General features: G+C 48.5%; 1 protein-coding gene across 1 annotated transcript; it reads right to left on the bottom strand.

Moving 5' to 3' along the window:
- Nucleotides 1–11,187: 11,187 nt before the first annotated feature.
- Nucleotides 11,188–12,917, bottom strand: LOC141719380 (tetrahydroberberine oxidase-like). Its single transcript, XM_074521759.1, has one exon. The coding sequence runs from the start codon at nucleotides 12,914–12,916 to the stop codon at nucleotides 11,576–11,578; it is 1,341 nt and encodes a 446-aa protein (XP_074377860.1). The 5' UTR covers nucleotide 12,917; the 3' UTR covers nucleotides 11,188–11,575.
- Nucleotides 12,918–14,261: the final 1,344 nt, after the last annotated feature.

Raw genomic sequence — 14,261 nt, 5'->3', positions numbered from 1 at the left:
TTCCTGAATTGCTGCTCAATTTGCTCAAAGATCTACCACGGCGAAGATTATCATTTCAACAAGAACCGTCTACCGGCGGCGATATTCTCCGGGACCAGATTCATCAGGATCTTCATACACCTCTCCCACAGGTACTCTTCGATTCGAGCCCATTTTTTATTCATGCTTTATTCACGCACACCATGCGAGCACACACCACCTGTTCGATGCGAGTTCACACACAACCACAACGCGCGATGCGAGCCCTTTCGCTCGTTTAGATACTTAGGTGCGATCCCGTGTGAGATGTGAGGACACTTAGGTGCGATCCCATACTTGTTTTTTTTGTTTTCTTTTTTAGGGCCACACACTAATTTTCACCATCTTTTACAGATGTCGAGTGCGTCTTCAGCCCGCTCCTATGGATCATCTCGCTCTTCCTCAAGCCCGGCTTGCACTTCTGCTAGCCCGGCTTGCTCTTCAGCTACTCCATCTCCATTAAACCAATACCCTCCTGAGCAGCGAGGCTCCAAGGACTTCCAACGCGAGCTGACCTCTCTTTCTGGTCGTCTTAGCCAACCTATCTCTCCCGGCTCAGCTATCACCCCTCAAGGGGCTCTGAACATTGCCAGAGTTGAGAACTCGATGCGAGCAGCTGGATCCGGCTCGCTTGATATTCACCTCGACCCGAACCCTGAGGATTTTACCAGGGAGAAGAATATATATAATTGGAGAAATAGGCCCGTGGACCTCTCTCATATTCCAGCCTCCCTTGGGGTAGAAGAGCTGCTAAACCGCGAGCCTGCTCCCTTGGATAAAGACCGAGCCGAGGAGATTTTAAGAGAAATGGCTGAAGAGAGGGCAGCCCGTCTGAGGCAAGCAGCAGCTAACCACCTCGACCCCATTCACCTTGACTCAGAATCAACTGACAGCGACCTGGGGAGTGCATACTATGACACCAGGAAGAAAGGAAAAGAGCCTGTAGCTGCTGAATATCCCATCCTGGGACTCGAGGGTGAAGAGGACGGCTCACATTTGTCCTATGACTCTCCTCAGAGCGAGGAGGTGGCAGATGTTACAAGTCAGTACAAGATTTGTAACTATAATTATGCCCCCGCAGCCTCTCCTGAGCCTTATGTGCCTCCTGCCCAGCCTGAGCTCGAGGGTGAGATTGTTTTCAGAAGGCAGATCATTCCTGATGGGGAGGAGAGCTCAACTGCAAACGAGGAGGTTAAGGTGCTCGCTTGCCGCGACCTGCCTACCTCGCTGACTCAGAAACATCTGGCCGAGCACATTGAGCAGTTTCAGCTCGAGGGCCATATTGTCTTGCCCCTACCTCATATGAGATGCTATAGATTCAATCACTCGGAGAATGGAGGCAGGGTGCCTCGCATGGTCTTGTCCACCTTCCTATTAAGGCTGGGAATCTCCTCTCCTCTTCATCCCTTCATCAAAGATGTTTGCGAGTACTTCCAGCTCGCACCCCTTCAGATCAATCCAAACGGATACCGGGCCGCCCTCGCATTGTACATCATGTACCACAAATGCGGGTACCCTTCTCTAACCGCGAGGCAGCTGGGTTACTTCCTCCATTTGAAGCATTCTCCAAACGACTTTGGGTATTTCTACTTCTCTGTCTGGCCGTGCTTCAACAAGAAGAACCTCATCCACAACGGGCCGAGCAACTCAGGGAAATGGAAGAGCCCTTACTTCTATATCCACGAGGTGCCTCGAGTCCAGACTCATTTTTATTATAATCCATGTAAGTTTTCTCCTGCCCGCTCTCGTCTCTTCTACCATAGCTCTTTCCTTTTAACAAGAATTTCTTTTATCTCCAGCCACCCCGCCTCGCACTGTCCTTGTGGGACAGGAAAAGATAAACGCGGACAGTCTTCTAAACCTTTCTAAGGCGGACCGGGACATCCGAAAACTCATAATGACCTCCAATCTGGTCGCATGTGGGTTTTTGAAGGAAGGAGTGAGGCTGACTCCTCAGAAGAAATCTAGGAAGAGATCCAGAAAGGGTAAGAATATCGGGCCCGCACGTCCGGGCCTGGCTGCTCGCATGCGCGAGCTCGTGTGCTCGCGTGCTCACTTTTCATGCATGCATCTCGTTTCACATCGCACTTTAATTCTCCGTATTTTTCACCTGCTCGCATTACTTCTTTCCTTTGCATCTTGCTGTGACTAATCTATTGCTTTATTGTTTTCTTTTTCAGAAATGGCCATCTCACCTATCCCCTTCATGAAAGAGGCTGAGCAGGCTGCGGCCTCGGGCCCAGTTCAGCCCGCAGCTGCGAGCACAAGGGCTCGCTCTCAGGCCAATCCTCCGGCCCGCATGACTACTCTCTCCGAGCATCTCAAGGATTCAGGGCCCTCTCCTCGACTAAAGAGGCATAGAGGTAAAGAAGGAAAAACTGGCGAGCCTGAGCCAAAGAAAGCTGCTCCCTCTGATGCTCCTCTTCCCTCTTCTTCTTCTGCCAATATGGTTGCGACCACATTCGGCCGGCTCGCCCAAGGTCACATCAGCGAGCAGGATTTAAAGGATTGGTCTTCTTCTGCTCTCGAGGTTAACCAGGATGCACTCTCCCGAGCCGCGGCCGAAGTATACTATCGTCAGTTATCTAAGGCTCGAGAGATGCGAGCCCTCAGCCAGACCAACACAAAGCTCGAGGCTAAAGTCAAGTCCCTTCAGAGTAAGGTCGCTGAGCACGGGCAAGAGAAAGTTACGCTGGTGAACAACTATAATCAGAAGATAGTTAACCTGAACGCTGCTCATGACAAGGCCCTAAGGGAGCAGAAGGAGGCTCATGACCTGGCTGCTGAGGCATGTAAGAAGGAGAAGGATGCCCTCGAGGAGAGGGTGCTCGAGCTGGAGGGATCAGTCTCTGCCCTGACCGAGGGCCGTGAGGCCGCCCTCACTGATGCTAGGAACCCGGGGGCCAGGAATTTCATGAAAGTCTTTATGAAGAAGGTTCCTGACTTTGATTGGGCGGCTCTGGGTGCGAGCACAGCGAGGCATGCTGACAAGTTGAAGCTGGAGATGGAGAGGGATGCCCAAATTGCTGAGGAGGCTCGGCTCGCGGCCGAGAAGGCCCAGGTCGCTGGTGAAAATCGTGAGGGAGCAGAGGCTGATAACCCTTAATGTAATTTTGATTAGAACTAGACTTTTGACTGGGTAAGCGGGCACCCCTCTCGCCTCGCGTTTGTATTTGAAATATTCTGCCTCGGGGCATAACTTATTTAACTTTTGGTTGTATAAAATGTCTAAGTTTTTTGTGCCCGCGTATGTCTTTACGGTGCTAGCTGGTTTTTTTTTTTTTTTTTTTACCATGCTTCTACTGACCAAAAAGTAATCATAACTCTGGCCGCTTATGGCGAGCGTTACCCCTTCACTGCGAGCCCAATTTATTCAGCTCGTGTCATTTGTTCAATCAAACAACCATTGAAAGAGAATGCCAAGTGGAACAAGCCCGCATCGACTCGCAGGTGTTGTAGGTGTGCTCGCACTAGGAGCTCGCATGTGTCTTCTCCTCGCATCATGCGACTTTGAGTATGTTTGATGGAGGGCTGGGCCCCCTGGGTCACATTTATGGTTTTGAGGGCCAGGGTATGAGCTCGCATCGCGGGCCTATATCTCTATCCATATCTTTTATCTACTATGTGTTCGTATTTGTCTAAGCGGGCCGTGGCCCGGCTCGTTTCATGTTCTTGGCATCAAGCGGGTCGGGGCCCAGCTTGATTTAACATGTTAATAAAACAACTGTTCTGTCCTCGCATGGGTTCCCAAGGATGGGGTCCCCTGCTGGGTATTTAATCTATTAACAGAAGTTAAAATATCAAGTGCACAAATAGAGATCAATCATTTATTCATAGATAATGGGAAGTGAAAGGAATACATGCTTGTGGTCTCAGGGAGGCACCTATATGGCACTACCCCCCGAGACTTAGGAATATTTGAAGATAATACTAAGTCTGAAAAGAATAATATTACTGACAATACTTGTGAAGGTGTTCCGCGTTCCAGGCTCTTGGGATCAACTTGTCTTGCATATCATTGAGGTGGTAGGTTCCCTCCCAGAGCACCGATTTTATCTTGTAAGGGCCTTCCCAATTTGCTCCCAAGACTCCGTGACTCACCACCTTGGTATTTGGCATGACCCGACGCAGAACTAAATCTCCCACCTTGAAAGTTCGGGCTTGAACCTTACTGTTGTAATGCCTAGCTGTCCTCTGCTGATATGCCGCAATCCTGATCTGAGCCTCTTCTCGAGTTTCTTCGATCATATCCAAATAGAGCCGATGATTGACCTCGTTTGCCTCTGAGTCATAGTTGTCCCTTCGAAAAGATCCTGCTCCCACTTCAACGGGCACCATAGCTTCACACCCATACACCAGAGAGAAAGGGGTCTCTCCAGTTGTGGTTCGGGGTGTAGTGTTTTAAGACCATAGGACCTGGGCGAGTTCTTCTGGCCATGCTCCTTTCTTCTCTTCAAGCTTTGCCTTTAAGGTATGCTTAATGATTTTATTAACAGCCTCTGTCTGCCCGTTACTCTGGGGGTGGCAGACTGCGCTAAAGCTCTTCTGAATCCCCAGCTGCTCACAAAACTCTCGCATCTCCTTGCTATCAAATTGTTTCCCATTGTCAGATATCAGCTTGTAAGGGATGCCATAGCGACATACAATAGCCCTGTATACAAATTCCCTGAGCTTTCTCGCTGTGATAGTGGCTAGGGGCTCGGCCTCTGCCCACTTAGTAAAATAGTCTACCGCAACTACCGCATACTTGACGCCTCCCCTGGCCTTCGGGAGTTCCCCAATCAGATCAATTCCCCACATGGAGAAGGGCCAGGGGCTCATGAGGGATGTGAGAGAGGCCACGGGATTGTTGTAATAATTGGCATATCGCTGACACTTATCACAAGCTCGGGAGAATTCAAAGGCGTCTTTTTTCAGCGTTGGCCAGTAGTAGCCTTGACGGAGGATTTTCTGAGCTAGAGAGCTACCCCCCGAGTGATTGCCACAAATACCCTCGTGTACCTCCCTTAGGATGTAGTTGCATTCCTCCCCATGTATGCATTTGAGAAGAGGAACACTGAACCCTCTTCTGTATAGAATCTCGTCGTATATCACATAGCGGGCTGCTTTGTATTTTATTCTCCTTGCCTCGTTCTTTTCGTCCGGAAGTGAACCTTCTCTTATGTATGCTAGAATAGATGTCATCCACGTGGGGCCAAGCTCATTACTGAGGCTGCCCACCTCGTGCTCGGGCACACTGGGTTGCCTCTGTATATCAAGGGGCACGGTCCCTAGCAAAGTGCTCTCGCGGCGTGAGCCGAGCTTAGCTAGCTCGTCCGCGCCTTCATTCTGCCCATGCGGGATTAGTTCCAGCCTCACCTCGTTGAATCTTGCAATTATCCTCTGTGCGCACTTCAGGTAAAGCTCTGTTCTCGGCCCCTTAGCTTGATACCCCCCATTTATCTGATAGACCACAATCATAGAGTCACTAAACACATTCAAATTCTCGACCTTCATTTCCAAAGCTAGCTTAAGACCGTTGATCAGGGCCTTATACTCAGCATCATTGTTGGTTGCATGAAAGGCCAGATGGGTTGTACGTCTGATCTTGTGAGCCTCTGGGCTGATTAGCTCGATTCCAGCTCCTGCTCCATCACCGTTAGAGGCACCATCCACATATAGGCTCCACCATGGGGCACTATTTTGTCTCTCCAGTCCAACTTCTTCTGTGCTAGGTAGAACAACAAGGGCTCCCGGCTCCAATTCTTGATGTGGGGGAAATTCTAGCACAAAATCGGCCAGGGCTTGGCCTTTGATCGCAGTCCTTGGCTTATAATCCACCTCGAATTGGCCGAGCTCAACCGTCCACTTCAACATTCGACCAGAAGACTCTGGTCTATGCATCACTTGTTTGAGGGGGTAGGAGGTTCGCACTTCTATCTTATGTGCCTGAAAATAGGGCCTGAGTTTTCGGGAGGCCAGAATCAGAGCATACGCTAGCTTTTCGAGGCTTGTGTATCGAGTCTCGGCATCGGCTAGCCTTTTACTCACATAATATACTGGGAGCTGGACACCATCCTCCTCTTGGACTAACACTACACTTATTGCAAAGTCGGAGACGGCCAAGTATAGGATCAAAGTTTCTCCTGCCTTTGGGTTGGACAACATTGGAGGGCTACTGAGATGCTTCTTTATGTTCTGAAAGGCTTCCTCACATTCTTCGGTCCACTTAAAGTTCCTCCCCACTCCTTTGATTGCTTTGAAGAACTCTTGGCATTTATTGGAGGATTTTGAGATGAAGCGGTTTAAGGCAGCCACTCGTCCCGTTAAGCTTTGAACATCCTTCACCCGTCGAGGGGATCTCATCTCGAGTAGGGCTTGTATCTTGGTTGGGTTGGCCTCAATGCCTCTATGGTTGACAATAAATCCCAAAAACTTCCCCGATTCAACCCCAAACACACATTTCTGGGGGTTGAGCTTCATTTTGTACTCCCTTAGGATCTGGAACATTTCTGCCAGGTGGCGGACATGATCCCTCGCTTCTTTCGATTTCACCAGCATGTCGTCTACATAGGCCTCCATAGTCTTCCCCGATTGATGTTTGAACATCTTATTCACTAGCCTCTGATAGGTTGCCCCCGCATTAAGGAGCCCGAAGGGCATCCCGATATAACAGTAAAGGCCCCGATCAGTAATAAAGGAGGTGTGCTCCTGATCTGGCCCATACATGGGGATTTGGTTATATCCCGAATAAGCATCCATAAAACTAAGCAGCTCAACCAGCTGGTCGATGCGGGGTAGAGGAAAGCTGTCCTTCGGGCAAGCTTTGTTCAGGTCGGTGAAGTCTACACATGTCCTCCACTTGCCATTGGGCTTCTTGACAAGCACGGGGTTGGCCAGCCATACGGGGTAGAAGGCTTCTCTCACAAGTCCTGCCTCCATTAATCTATCCACTTCTTCTCTGAGGGCCTCTGCCCTCTCTCCACTAATCGGCCGTCTCTTTTGCCTAACCCCCTTCTTTTTCGGGTCCAAGTTGAGCCGGTGGCACATGACATTTGGGTCAATCCCTATCATATCGGAGTGTGACCATGCAAAGACATCCAAATTCTCCTTTAGGAAGCGGGCTAGATCCTCTCTCAAGTCAGGACTTAGGTTAGAGCCTATTCTGAGTACCTTGGAGGGATCATTTGGGTCTACCAAGATCGGGATTGTGTCCTCTGCGGCCCCGGCCCTCTCGACCATTGGGGGCATTCTCGGGTTTAAATCTGCTCGAGCCTTGCTAGTTTTTTCCATTTCCGTGATTGCCAAACCTTCATCATCCTTGAGCTCGGTCTGGTGAGCTTGGGTCAGGTTTATCAAGCGTTCAGAGGTTGCAGTTACAGTTCGAGTGATTCCGTAGGGTGGGTCCATAGTGATTGTTGTTTCTTTGTGTGCCCACTTCCCTCTCCTAAGTCTTGTAGTGATTTGTTCTGGGCTCTTTTCTTCATCACTTGCTTCCTCTACAATCCCCTCTTGTATCAACATGATGGGCTGAGATGCTTCCATTAGTAAGGCCCCTGGGCGTGGTTCCACATGAATTCCCATGTGCTCGAAGTAGTTCTCGGGCAACTCCTCAATTGAAATCAAATTACAAGTCTCGTGGCCCTCAGGACGTATTCTTTTCCTGCCCTCTGCCTCTTCCATGGGGACGTCGCCCTCACCTGCTTCAGCTATCTCCCTTGAGGTATTTCTTGACTCGGCCACTTTGAGTGCCTGGTTGTAGCAGACCCTGGATTCGTATTGACAGCTCTTCAAGATGCCTACCCCCGTGGGGGTTGGGAATTTTATCGTCATATGATGGATCGAGGTCACCATCCTCATCGCCCTCATAAGGGGTCTGCCCACTATAACATTGTAGGCACAAGGCTGGTCTACAACTGTAAACATAGCGATCTGGGTGGCCACATGAGGCTCCTCTCCTATGGTCACCGGGAGCCGAATTGGCCCTTTCACTCCGATCGAGTCTCCCGTGAACCCGTACAGGTGCCCACCTGTTGAGGTTAATTCTCTATCCAATAATCCCAGTTTTTTGTAGGCATCATAAGTCAAAACATCAGCCGAGCTCCCGGTGTCCACCATTGCTCGGTGAACATTCATCGTCCCAATCTTCATTTTTATGACTAGGGCATCGGTATGAGGGTAATGCACCCATTTTGCATCGTTCTCTTTAAACACGATATCATCGACCTCCCTTTCAAAGAGCTCCGGGGGCCTTTGGCTTAGATGATTGACGTTGGTGAGCGGCTTGTCCTTTGCTTCCCGGGCATATCTGTCCATCGCCTTCCGGCTGTCTCCACCAATGTGAGACCCGCCTAGAATAATATGAATACTACTAGCCCGAGGGACCCTTTCTTTATCTTCTGGGGGTGGAGGAGGGACGGTATGATAATCCGTCCTGTGTCTTCGAACCTCCTTGACAACCCACTCCGTAAGCTTCCCTTGTCTAATCAAAGTCTCGATCTCATCCTTTAGTTGTCTACAATCAGCTGTATCGTGTCCGGTGGCCTCATGGTATGCACAATACTTCGAAGTGTCTCTTTTATTGTAGTCTGTGAGAGGAGTTGCCTTCCTGAATACCCCCTTCCCCACATATGTAGCATATATGTGGTCGATAGAGGCTACCAGAGGGGTGTGTGTCTGCCATTTGCTTGTATAAGGCCTTCCCGAATCTTTAGTGGTCTCTTTGCCACGGGCAGACTTTTTCGGGCTCGAACTACGCCGATACGTCTTCCTCCTTTCGTCAGGGCTTGAGGATCGGTCCCTCTTGTCTCGATAGCTTTCGCTGATTTTCAGCTCTCTCATCGATTTCTCTACCCTCTTGAAGGGTTCGGCTTGCTCATAGAACTCGGCCAAGGTCCTCGGCTCACTCGCTTGGAGGCTTTTCCAAAATTTCGATCCTTCTTTCAGCCCTGCTATCAAGAAATTTTTGATGGTCTCCTCACTGGCTCCTCTCACCTTGGGGACCTCGGCGTTGAACCGACGAAAGTATTCTGCCAAGGGCTCCCCCTCCCTTTGCTTGATGTTGGCTAACGTGGCCACAGGAGGCGAATAGTGGAGGGTCGACTGAAATTGTCTGACGAACAAGTCCTCCAATTGCCTCCACGTTCTTATGCTAGCCGGTCCCAACTTGGAGAACCATTGTTGGGCACTACCTCTGAGTGATGCCGCGAAGAGTCTGCAACGGGTCATCTCCGGCACCTGATAGACTTCCATCTCAGTGTTAAATTGAATAAGGTACTCCGCCGGGTCGGCTTCGCCATTGAATAGAAGGTCGGGGTTGTGCCTAAACACCCGAGGTAGGGGGGATGATCGGATAGCAGCCATAAACGGAGAGGGGGCAGCCGAGGCAGGGGGCCCTCTCTTCTCTTGCTCCATCTCAGCTAAGATCCTTCTCAGGTCCCTTACTCTAACAACTTCTCCTTCTCTGTCACCACCCGCATTACTCGAATGGTGTGAGCCCTGAGGTCGTTCGCGGCGTCCCCCTCTTCCAGCTCGGTCCTGCGACTCCTCTTCACGATTGTCTCTGCGTCTATGTCGCTCCTCCCTCCTGGGTGAGGTGTGTTGACGTCTTTCCGGAGGGGTAGTTGCCCGCTCCCTTTTCGAGCCTCTTTTATCCACGGGCTCTTTCTCTTCTCTCTCCTTCTTACAATTCTCCAATTTGAGCCTGAGGTCATGCTCGCTTAGTTTTCTACCCACTCGGTCTAGCACGCTAGTTGACCTTGCCTCAGATGAAGCTGGCTTCGGCCCCGATCTCGTAGAGATCTGGCTGCCCCGCTCATCATGGCCTCGGGGTATATCTTCCTTTTCGCGTGATGTTTCTTTCTTCTGTTTGGTCTCGGTTGCCACGTCATCAAAATCGTGGATCAGCTTCTTCTGAGGGCCTTTGCCCTTCCAGCTACGCTGTGAGACCTTGAGGCGGCGCGCCTTACGCTTGGCATTCCGGACCGAGCTTCTTTCTACCTTTGACATTCGGGCGTTGATCTGATTCATCTGATCGGCCAGCCCTTCGAGGTACGTCATCACAGCCTGCCCGTCCACGGTTGCAATTGGTGGAGGTGGCGCCTGATTCTTTGGGGGCGTGTGTTCGAAAGTAGGGTCCTTCTTGCCTCCGCTCCCTGGTGTCGTTGCTTGCTTGCTTTCTTTGGTCATCTTTCTCCCTAAGATGAAGTCCCCTCCTTCTAGCGCTAAATGTTATAGGGAGAATTTCGTATAACAATGTTGTGGAGGTTAATGGGCGGAACAAAGATCAAGGACGGTGTTTGAGGGCGGAGGAAGGTTGTTTGGTGGTGGCTGAGCTTGTATGTGGACTCCTTAAGAAAGAATAGGGTTTGTTATTCTCTGTCAAGTGTCGACTCATGTCTCATACAAGTGCCTACGTACCCTATTTATAGGGATCAAGCCTCACGTAGTTCTTGGGGAACAAGTCACGTAGGCTAGGGTTAGGACTCTTCAGCCCGTGCAGCCCAAGCCCACGATAAAGTCAGGCCTTCAGCCAATTAGTCACGTAAATCTCGATCGGCTCCACACGCTTCCTACAATCTTGCGGCATCTCCGCAATCCTTCCCGTGATTGTAGGAACAACCCGTGTCGACCCCGAAATCTACGAGCAACTCAGTCATCTATGAGTCACTTTCCATGTTGTACACAAAGTCTTTCGATGCGGCCCGGCCTGGTCACCTCGGCCCGCACCGCCTTCAAACAATAAATATAATGTTACCTCTGTTTCTATAAGATGTGGGCTCATGAGCTCAGCCCGCGTGTGGGCAGCTAAGCCCACCTCGCATGAAGGCACCTGAGCCCACCTCGCGTGGGCACAACCGAGCTCAGCTCGCATATGAGAGCCCAAATGACAAATGTGAGCTCACCTTACATGTGTGAGCCCAGCTCGCATGTCCTCACTTGAGCCCAGCTCGCATGTTTGAGCCCAGCTCTCATGTCATGAGCCCAGCTCGCATGTGAACCCAGCTCGCATGTTACGAGCCCAGCCCGCATGTGAACCCAGCTCGCATGTTACGAGCCCAGCCCGCATGTGCTGACCCAAGTCATATAAATCCATGGTTCTAGCTCACACACGAGAGTCCAGCTATTTAGTACACCCACAGGGACCTGTTTAGGGCCCATGGCCGAAAGCGGGCATAACAGAAGATAACATGAACATAAACTTATTATTCATTAAGAAGTCATCTCAATACAAAGTGCAATATTGAGGGTTTTATTTAATGTAATGAGCTTAACATTTAACGTATTTTGATGGGCTTCAAAGAGGAGGGATACTTTGCTCGTGCCTGAAGAAGTTAGTCGGATCAACCTTGGACTTGATATGCACCAATCTGTCGAAATTATTCTTGAAGTACATTTTACCCCATTTGCTTGCTTGACTGTAATTTGTGACACCGTTTTGATTGTTTACTCCCAAGTCAAGATCGCTATAACCTGCGTACGCAGTTCTTGGAGATACTACATAGGGATTCAAGTAGCTGTATAAACTTCTGACCCAAGCAAAGGCTTTTGCAGTGTCCCCAGATGTAAGAACTCGCATTTACACCATGTACAATACACCAGGTCTATGTGGGTATGGAATTGATGATTCTGAATAATCATCAAGTTTTCCGCCAAATGATGTAAAGACAACGTTTGTTGCGTTTTCTATTTTGAGAAGCATTTCCCAGATTCCATGCAATCCCTCCTTAGAAATTGGTTCTCTAACATGAGCAGATTTCACCTTTGTGGGAATTTTAAATGTCGATCTTTGGAGGAGAACTTCGAGGGGTTGATCAGGTGAATAGATCGAGTTAGCAAGCACAGATTGGATGTAACTAACTTCAGAGCAATCTTCTTTTTTCATATTTAACTCGGGAAATCTTTCTTGCATTAGAGAAACTAGTGTATCCGCTTTCCCTAGGTATGATCCCACAAATTCGACAACTACTGTTGTATCACTCCTCGGTCCAGTACTTGATTCACTCATCAATACTGTTTCCGGGGATCGAGTATTTGAGCCTTTCTTTGTGGGATATGCTTTGATCCGGACCTCGGCATCATTTGGAAGATTGGGGGCAACAGTTTGCCACTTGTATACAATATCAGTAGCGTTCTGTTCCAGTGTCCTCTTTATGGTAAAAATTGTTACAGTCTCGGGAACAGAAACAAGTTTTATCTTCCAGGAAAGAATGACTCCGAAACTAGCAGGGCCGCCTCCTCGAATGGCCCAGAATAGATCTTCGCCCATTGATTTTCGATCAAGAATTCTTCCATTAACATCCATAATGCGGGCATCAATGATGTTATCAGCTGCAAGGCCATACTTTCTTCTCAATGCACCGTACCCTCCATGACCTACGAAGCCAGCTAGACCAACACTACTGAAAGTTGGACCCGTAAAAGATAGTGTCTTGCTTTTCTGAGAAATTGCATAGTAAAGCTCACCCGCTGTTGCGCCAGATTGAACCATGGCAGTAGCAGCTACAGTATCAACATCAATGGACCGAAGATTAATCATATCTAGCAAGACAAACGGAACGTGTGATACGTAGGATAGACCCTCGTAATCGTTACCTCCACCACGAATCCTCATTTGAATGTCATGTTTCTTAGAACAATGTATGACAGTTTGGATTTGAGACTCTTCCTTTGGTGTTACAATCAAAAGAGGTTTTGGAGTTTCGGGTTTCGCGAATCGCTGGTTAACTAAGGAATACTCTAGGATGGGAGTGTAAGAAGCGTTGGTTGGGGAGTACGTAACTTCTGACAAGGATGGAGAGTTTGAAACAAGACATTGAAGGATATCTTGATGGTGAGTTTGGGATTGAGATGCCAAGATACAGAATGGCAGAAGGCCAAAACAAAAGACATGAAGCAAGAGACAAGTGACAGTCTTCATTTTTTTTCTTCTGCTTAATTTGTTTGTGTAAAGAAGATACCACTCTTGACTATTTATAGGAGAAATTATGGGATGAATTAATGCGAAATTCCGATTAAAATATATTAATAATAAATCTAAGAGCAAGTCGGCACTCTTTAAAATGTGTAGTGTTTCAGATAGTTGCACTGACTTGTTACATACGTGCGATATCTGCCTGTAGACTGCTTGTTAACATGTATGCATAATTTCATGTATATGCAAGCTGCGTAGTTGATAAGATTTACATACGTATGAACTTGCCGCCAGTTTATTTACTCGATTTGAACAATTTCCTATTCAAACTCCATTTGCAATCTTCATCATTCAACTCTTTCTTTGTAAGTAGTCTTGCCAAATCTTAAGTTTCTTCGTAAAAACTGGAAGTGAAAGTACAGCATAACCTCTGCAAAATTAGTACGCGAACTCAGTTACAATGGATATAATGGTACTTTTAAAGAACTTATACAAAACCAAGTAGAACCAATAATAGGTTTACTGTTGAAGCTCCTGCGAGATTCTACATTATACAATAGAGTTGTTTTAGCTGCAGGAAGATCAGATTGCATTGTTTTGGTACATACGTCGGAGTGCTAGTACATTTGTAAATTGCGTTGTAGTATATGTTATACCCAAAATTTGGCATTGGATTGACTCGGGTCAAATGCGGATTAAGTACGGTCAAGACCGGTATTGTATTGTAAAAGGTAAGGACGCATTCAGTCACGGAGGACGCGCCTACATGTGAGTAGATGTTTTATGGTCTGCTGATAGCGAAGCTTGAAAGTGCATAATTAGGGAAGGACGCGCCCAAGCTGTGTAGACGCGTCAACCATGGTGAAAGTATTTGGCAAATGTGGTCCTGTGGTAATAGAAGCTGAAATGTTGTGCGTGACGGTTTCTGAGGAGACAATACAGGTTTCATAAAGGTAAGGACGCGCCCAGTGTCTTAGGACGCGTCCTATTCTCGGTCTGTGTATTCTCAATGGTGACTTCAGGACAAAACTTGTATGGAGAGGAGCAGTGGAGATTATTTTACTAACATATTTGTTGCAGGTACTCTTTGAAGAATTCGCTCCTTGAGACGGTCAAGGAGGGGGATGTCCGCGAAAAGCTTGAAGGCCTCCAGGGGTATGCCTGATGATTGAAGGCCTCCTCATGTATTACGGGTGTCCTCGTTGGGGATGCGGGGTTAACATTGGTGTGTGCTTTGGGAACTCTGTTCTTGTATTCAACGGGTGTCCTCGTTGGAGAACTTTGGAGTCATCCTGTACTTTGCACCCAAAAACTTGGGATCACCTGTCCTGTTATCTGGTGGGTTATCCTC

Source organism: Apium graveolens, chromosome 1 (assembly GCF_009905375.1).
Source record: "Apium graveolens cultivar Ventura chromosome 1, ASM990537v1, whole genome shotgun sequence".
NCBI classification, from domain to species: Eukaryota; Viridiplantae; Streptophyta; class Magnoliopsida; order Apiales; family Apiaceae; genus Apium; species Apium graveolens.
Note: the sequence above shows the minus strand (reverse complement) of the source record. Positions and strands in the feature narration are given on the sequence as shown.

Coding starts and splice junctions, on each gene's coding strand:
- LOC141719380 (XM_074521759.1), bottom strand. CDS start 12,916: ATGAAGACTGTCACTTGTCTCTTGCTTCATGTCTTTTGTTTTGGCCTT.